This window comes from Telopea speciosissima, chromosome 5 (assembly GCF_018873765.1).
Source record: "Telopea speciosissima isolate NSW1024214 ecotype Mountain lineage chromosome 5, Tspe_v1, whole genome shotgun sequence".
Classification (NCBI taxonomy): Eukaryota; Viridiplantae; Streptophyta; class Magnoliopsida; order Proteales; family Proteaceae; genus Telopea; species Telopea speciosissima.
The window spans coordinates 4,106,080-4,114,197 of NC_057920.1; the positions used below are offsets into that span (position 1 = coordinate 4,106,080).

At 38.2% G+C, this 8,118-nt stretch overlaps 1 protein-coding gene across 1 annotated transcript; it reads right to left on the minus strand.

Annotated features, from left to right (window-relative positions):
- Window positions 1-1,577: 1,577 nt before the first annotated feature.
- On the minus strand, window positions 1,578-7,906 carry LOC122663032 (neuroguidin). The gene is made up of 8 exons (XM_043858742.1): window positions 7,855-7,906; window positions 5,585-5,672; window positions 5,290-5,469; window positions 4,026-4,208; window positions 3,766-3,939; window positions 3,519-3,673; window positions 3,242-3,368; window positions 1,578-1,839 (listed from the first exon to the last, which is right to left on the minus strand). Exons 1-8 carry the CDS (start codon window positions 7,899-7,901, stop codon window positions 1,828-1,830), a joined length of 966 nt encoding a protein of 321 aa, XP_043714677.1. The 5' UTR covers window positions 7,902-7,906; the 3' UTR covers window positions 1,578-1,827.
- Between the last annotated feature and the right edge of the window lie 212 nt (window positions 7,907-8,118).

Below are 8,118 nucleotides of genomic sequence, written 5' to 3' on the forward strand. Positions count from 1 at the left end.
TGGCTAGAGATTGTATTATATCAGATCTGTGGCAGTCCATTATTTTGTATGGTTTGAAACTAATGCAAATATTTGCGTAGAGCATGGTAATGTCTATAATCTATATGCTCCATATTGGGGATGGGAATAACCAAACAGCCTGAGATCCCATTGGTGGCGGTGCTTCATTTTGTGGGATATTAAAGGACGAGTAAGAATCCAGAGTAGGGTGACGTTTGAGAAAAAAAAATTTGTGTTGCACCAAGTATAAATTATTTGATACCTTGAGGGGTAAATGAGAAAACCTTTCTTAAACTAGTAAATAAGATAGTATAAATGTGGGTCATCTCGAATTGCATATTCTATACCCGTTCAATTCGCAGATCAGTGGGGATGATTTGTTCTCATTGGATTATGATGAGATTCTTCTGAGCAAGCGGCATAGAGAAGCGGAACAATGAGTGGGTTTTTTATATGGACAGTCAGCAAGGTCATTTCATGCGAGTGTGTGTTGTCTTGATGCTCTTACTATGCTACTAGCTTTATCGTGATTCTGTTACTCTACTACTAGTTTCATTATACCTGACTGATGAGTTGAAACCTTTCATGAAGTGAGTTCCTCTTTTTGTTAGCTGAGTTCAAGAAGAACCTTCTTCATCTGAATGTGTATTAATGTTGCTTTCCTAACTAGCTAGTTAAATCCCGTGTTTGAGGTCCAAAGGCTCAAAAACCAGCGTATCGTACTAGAGCAAGGATAGGAAGGGAAGGAAGAAGGCAAGGCACTATTGAACACCAAAGTGGGGCAATCGTCAGATTTTGAGAGGGGGGCTGAGGACAGGGAGCTGCGCCGGGTGAAGTAGTAAGGTGTTACTGTACCATTACCTGATGTGGCTTAAAGAACTTCCCAAAAAACATAAAATAATAGTGCAGTAAAAAAATATTTTTTGCTGTAAAATTTGGATGGATGCGTCCCTTTGCTTAGCGCAAACAACTTCCGGTAAGACCAGCCACAGATGCATCTCAAGGCTGATCCACTGTGATGGATCCTTCTTCACAAAGAGATCACAAAAGTTCCAAACAGCCCCATGTTTGCCCATCTCAATCTCTCTGGGTGACGGTGTGCTTGATAATATCTGTTGGCTCGATTTGGTCAACACTGGATTAGCAAAATTATGTACATGTCACTCATCTGCTACCCTAAGGACTCTCAACAAATCCAGCAATCTCCAACAAATATTGGACTGATGGTGAGGATTTAGTGCAGTGTATCACTCAGCAGACCTATCAAAGGCCGTGATAACTATATCATTTTTTGTGGGATATTAAAGTACTCTTGCAGAACAGCAGAAGTATACCACTGTTTGTAACTCAACATCTTGCACTTTTTCACCAAAAATTAGAAAAAAAAAAAAAATTCTTGTACTTTTGGCTAGGTATACTAACTCCAGGATTACAGTAACTGACAATGTTAAATTCTTTTCTTCCAACCCAAAAAAATTAACCTAATCCAGTAATTTAGACCTAAAAAATAGACAAAATTTGCTGGCTCAATTGAAAAAATTCGTAAGACTATCATTGCTTTGTGAAAACAAGTCAGATGTTCAACCAGTACACATAGAAAACTACAATTAATACCTTCCCAGATCCACTACTGTTATAGCAATATAGACGGAGACTTTCCTAAATATGATGCGCTGCTCCTCACAAAGGATTCACCTTATCTAGGACTTTAGAGTGACAGCACACTATCTCTCAGATCCAAGGTGGTTAGGGGTATCAAATCTTTAAACTGATGAAGAGCTACAAAATTTGATCACTCAAAACATCCAAGATCCTAGCCATCCTCCGTCAATGCTGCCTCTGCAAAAATGACTAATTGGTGTCAGGATCCAACTCATATATACCCAAGAGAGAACCAATCCCTGCATAGAATTAAGTCATAGGCAAAGCAAAACAGCATTTGCAGTAGCTAAAAAGGAGAGAAAATCCATGGATAAGCTTTCATTTAAAAAAAATATATATGGTGTGCACCTGCTTGACAAATTTTCCAGACAACTAATAGAAGCATAAATAAACAAAAAGAGTTCAAGTCAGAAATTGGAACAATTTAAACTTAAAATTTCATGCAACCACAGGGAATAGCACTGACAATTCACGTGTAAAGTTTCCAGAAGTTTGGTTTAAGTTTCAAACTAAGACCAGTTTGTGGCCTGCCACAAGCACAAAAAGCTGCAATCGCAGGCTGCAGCGAGTAATGTGAAGTTGCTTCAGATGAGAAATTAGAGATGTAGAAGACCCTTTTTACAATTCCTAATATAAGATGCAGCTAGCCTTGCCGAATGTAATTTTAATGGGTTAGACAGCATAAAGAAGCTCAAAAGTAGTTTAAACATGCAAGTATGAGAAAATGTATATGCAAAAACTACAAACTCCCATTATCATCTCCTGCAAGCCATAAGTAGTTTGGACAGATGCAAGCAATGTCATCACCAAAGATTGACCTTGAAAGAACATGCCAACACACATTTACAAGTTAAACCACAATATCAAAACAATAGTCAAACAAAACCAGCTTATTCCAGCACAATTTTTACACAAAAGCAAGGTACCTGAAAAATACACAAATTTTCAAGGCCCATAACTGAGTCTAAACACAAATTCATGTTCCTACTGTCCAAAGCGATGCTGGCAAAGCACAAGGTTGTAAAAAGTGCACAAAACAACACGGAATAATATACAGCAAAAACCTACACAAACAGCCCAAGTAGTTGAGATGAGGCTTTGTTGAGTTGAGAAACTAAGGAGACAATAAATGACAGATCCAAGTTTTTTAGTTCTTATTGTAACCATTAGGTGAAAATAGAGGCTGACACCTGGTGCTGATTCTGCCATGTGGAAGAATGATGTGGCAAATCCATTTGTTGGATATCTAGGGTATGGACTGATTGGCCACGTGTCAAATTTCAACCTTGAATTCAATCATTTACCCTTCCATGTAACGGATACCCCTCCCATATATGTCCATGCACCCCTTGATAGTGTGTGCAGCCTCTAGTGGTCATGAATTTTTTTGATGGTTTAACTTACCATGTGGCATACTCCAATTGGGCTGAAATTTGACGTATGAACAGGCATCCGAGCTGCCCTGTGGCAGAATCAATATGAGGTGACACGTTCCAGAATTTTCCTTTAGGGTCGCAACTAAAACCATGCAATTATTCATACTAAAAAAATATTACTCATTCCGCTAAAATCAATATACCTTACGCTTACTATGCTTTTTTCCTCCACTGCTAACACTTCTGAAGTTATTTGTATTATCATTGCCATCATCCTCCAAAGGTAAAGTTCTAATCTCGTCATAGAAATCATCCGTCAAACCACGCAATCTGGTAAAAATAAATGAAAGGATATATCAGATCAAACAGAAGAGTAAATATCAAGATGTCAAACACTAAAGATTATCAGTATCTCCACAATTTTCCAAACAAAATACTAGCAATACAGTGTCAGTAAATTTGATGTTACATGATGCATACCCATTTCTTGACTTCTTCAAGTGTTTCTCTCTCTTCTTTTCCATCTTTGTAAGTGGAGCACGAATGAAAAGCTCCTCTTCTTGTCGTGCCCGCTCTTCCATTTTTGCTTTATATCTCCTAAGCTCTCCACTTTCAGCTCCAAAACTTTCTCTCACCTGTATTGATCACAATCAAGATGAACAAGAGTACGATACTAAAGATTTGTTATCTGAACCTCATCAGATCCATAAAAGTATTCAATACCAACCTCCTCAGGTCTCCCTTCAAAATCGTCCATCATCTTTCTCACAAAATCGCTCTGCTCAGCTTGCCGAAGAGTCTCCTTCATCTTTCTCCTAGCTAGTTTTTCCTGTTTCAAGGTATTATCCTCCAACATAGTAGTGGGAGCAAATTTTGGCGGTCGGTACACATCATCACCATCCTACAATTCATGTACATGGATTTAGAAAACCAAAACTTTCATTTAATAATTGATACATGTTGCATAAATCTGCCACCTCAACCCACCTGAGAACTCTGATTTATTTTGCTAATAAGCAAGTCAGGATTTGGCCGATATTTTAATGGGTCATCTGCATTCTGAGCAGTATCTGTATCTTTTTCAACAGAGCCTACTTTCTCTGTTGCACTACTAATGCCCCTCATGAGCTTTTGAGTTTGGTACTGAAGTTTCTTATCAATTGGGCGGATCTGTCACATTTAGAGGTGGGAAAAATGATGTGAACCAAATATTAGGCAACAAACAGAAATATATAAATGCATGCATTCACTAACATAAACCCTTAAACACACAAACCAGAATCTTTCCAACTTTATAGAATGACTACATCAGCTTTCCACGTGGCTTAAAATAAAGCTCTGCTTAGCTACAGAAGTTATTCCAACTACTTTATGCAACATGGTATAATTTTTTTTGGACAAATAACTGAAACTTTGTTGGGACTTGGCCAAAAGAAAACATTACATTGGTAGAATAACGCATTGAAAATGGTTGAAACATCAATAAGTTAAAAATTGGTTTACCGACTGAAAAATACAAGCAGAAAGGTCCAAAAATAATGTCCCATGCAGTTGGGATGCAACATGAAATTTAATATGAGGCCACTCCAGTGGGTTCCCTAACCATTTGTTCGCTACCGTTTCACCTAAAAGCTCGAACTGTTGGGAAGGGCAGTGTTAATGTATACATCAACACTCCCCCGCACATGCAGGCCAAGATCCCATAACGCATTGAAAAGGGTTGAAACATCAATAAGTTAAAATTTGGTTTACCAACTGAAAAATACAAGCGGAAAGGTCAAAAAATAATGTCCCATGCAGTTGGGATGCAACATGAAATTTAATATGAGGCCACTCCAGTGAGTTACGTAACCATCTGTTCGCTACCGTTTCACCTAAAAGCTCGAACTGTTATGGAACGGCAGCGTTAATGTATACATCAACACTCCCCTGCACGTACAAGCCAAGATCCCATGGTCCTTGCACGTGGAGCTCACGCGGCATTTCCTTCGCACGACACTGAGGGAGAAGAAATGAGAAAACTCTTCCGATGCACTTCCCAGGAGTCAAACACTTGACCTCCCTGCTTTGATATACCACGTTCGCTACCGTTTCACCTAAAAGCTCAAACTGTTATGGAAGGGCAGCATTAATGTATACATCAACACCATCCATCAGCCATCTATGTGGCTCAAGATAGTCAGGAAACTGAAAGGTTCTGTTACAGAGAGAGAGAGAGGGAGTTTGGTGTCTGGAGAAAACAGATAAATACCTTCTCCAAAAATAATCTTATCTCTACAAGACTCTGAACAACAGGGTGCCCCTCAATTGAGAACCCTTTTGCCTTACGAAGCAAATAATAAACAATTGATTCGCAGTAGCTTAGCAGCAGCAAATGCTTTGCTTCCAGATAACTTATCCCATCTACTGTTGGAAAATTGTTCTCTTTCACCTGGTAGAAGATACAAAAGGAAAACTGAAGTAAGATATTCCATTTAAACCAAAAGAAAGATTGTTGATTGATAAAATCTGAAGTGGGAATGTAAAGGTTCCTCACTTCCTCCTACCTTCATGGTTAAAGCTTGTACTTTACTCCTCACTGCATGCAATCCTTCCTTCATTTCTTTTAATAATGCTACTAACCGAGGAGCCTCTCTAAAAGCATAAGTTAAAACCAAAACAAACTTATTGGTATAAAAACAATTATATTCATCTGAAAATAAATTATTGACCTTTATAAAAGAAACAAGTAAATCTGGAATAAATACATGCATATCTATGGGAAGCGGAAGTCCACAAGGGGTACATAAAAGGATGGGAACACCTAAGCAAGAAAGCAAACAACTAGCCTGGTTCCCACCCTCCACCTCAACCCACCTGGGAATATAAGAAAAATATTGCAAATATCATCAAAGCAGACTCCCTGTATAATCAACATGCGCCTGCCCCAAAACTGGAGAAGACACTAAAAATATTTAAATTGAAAAAAAAAAAAAAATGGAAGTATCCCACAGTAACTGAAGCACTAAATGGAAACCCCAAAATGGAGACTGCACACAGAGCAGCAAAGCCACAATATTCCATGAACCTAAAGCCCCTAAACCCAATAAGCTTCTAAAATTTCACTCTTTAGTTCCCAATCTTCGTTCTAGCCTCCTTTAGTCTTTTTATCTTTAGATTTCCTCTCATTACCCCACAGTTCACCAAGCTGAGAACACCCTCAGAATTTTCTGAGTTTCCAAAGAATCTTCAGTTTCTATCCCCCCCCCCCCCTTTTGAACACTTCTTGGACAATGCAACAGTTAATCTTCCCCCAACCTTTGAAAGAACTGAGGCATAATTCCTCCTCCTTTCCCACCCCAAAAAAAAAACGGATTTTATCTTTTGTAAAATATCTAGGATGATTAAAATTACACAAGATTAGAGTCAAAATAGGAAGATCAAGTCGCAGCTGTTTGACTCATGTCACTGGCAGGCAAACTGCAGCACTTGACCATTGGATGATGTGAAGTCATCTAAAGCTTCTTGTGATAGATAGACTCCCCCCCCCCCCTACTTCCAGGTAAGGGCTTAGACATCTGCATTAATCCAATTTAAGAGTTAATGTAGTCCCATTTCTGTTCCCAAAAAATTATTTTGCGGTATGAATTTATCTTCAATTTGTTAGTCTTTTTTGGCCCCTATTACACCCCAGAAATGATACGAAATGGCCTAAACATGGTTGTAAAATTCAAATTACAGTTTAGTAAAGAAGAGATTGAACAACACATTATATCCGTAAACTTCATTTTGCTTAAGCTGAAAATCAAAAACCTTCCATTTTGGAGTAAAAGCTAAGACTAGACAGCCAAAGTTTTGTTTATCATTACCCCATAATGGCCAAAAGTTATTCAGGGAGCATCCATCCAATATTATGGAGATATTTATTGACACAAGATTCCTTGTTCGGGGTACGATGTCTTGTATTCTGTCGCTTGGTTGTGGGTTGATCCCGAAGGGCCGTCAAGAAGCCAAAGGCATTATATGGGTATTTCGGTAAAATTCTTGAATAGGGTTTCGCTATAAATATGAAACAAGAGTTCTTTCTCCGTAACGCAATCTGAGAGAGGTGTGAGGACAAGCGGCTGCAACCCTATTCTCCATTGATAGTGAAACAGATCTCACACCGTGGACGTAGGCAATCTTGCTGAACCACGCAAATCCTTGTGTTCATTGTGTGATTGTTGTTTGCGATTTCCATTCTTTTCTACATCGTGTTCATTTTTTCAACAATTCCCAAGGTAAATCTTTTACTGCTCCAAATAAACTTAACAACAAAAGAGGCTTATTTATTTTTTGGGAAAAAAGTTGTGCACAACGCAACTCAAAAACGAAATTGCACACCCCCTCACATATCACTGTTCATGTGAGGGTTGATATGTCAAAAATGCCCCTCTCTCTATTGTCAGATTCCAAAAGGGGTTCCCTCATTCGCCTGAAACTGCACTCGGGCAGTGTAGGGAACCCTCTCCCTTATTTTTATATAAACTTTTTAAAGAATATCTAAATGGAACTTCCTATGCAGATATTTAGATATCAATCTTCCTTGGAGCAGTCAATCGAGAAGCTTGCAAATCTACAAGGATACTGATCAAGGAACAAGCAAAGAAGTTCCAATCTTCAATATCGTATTCTTAAACAATACATAACAAAGTAGAAAATACACAATGAAGCCTCCTAAACTGAAGAAAATTTACCATTGTATGCGTATCGAGTTAGAGAGGAATTGAAAAAAAAAAAAAAAAAAAAAAAAAAAAAAAAAACAGCAAATCATGATCTCGGCCTATTGCAGACTTACTTGTTTACCATTTCGTTGTTGACTAATGATTTAGTATTCTCCTCCATATTATCTGCAAAACATACAGATGATGATCACAAACAATAAATAGATTTTAAAAAAAATTTGTGCAGCTGCTGCAAAATGCTTGCATAAAAACCCTAAGGAAGTGAATGGGTGCAATATTACGTGATGGCAGAATCTGACTAATATATGTACAGGCTAAGCTGTAGCACTCTCCTTGCTAGGTTTCATCTCCCAAGTTCTCTTTTATTATTAACTTCA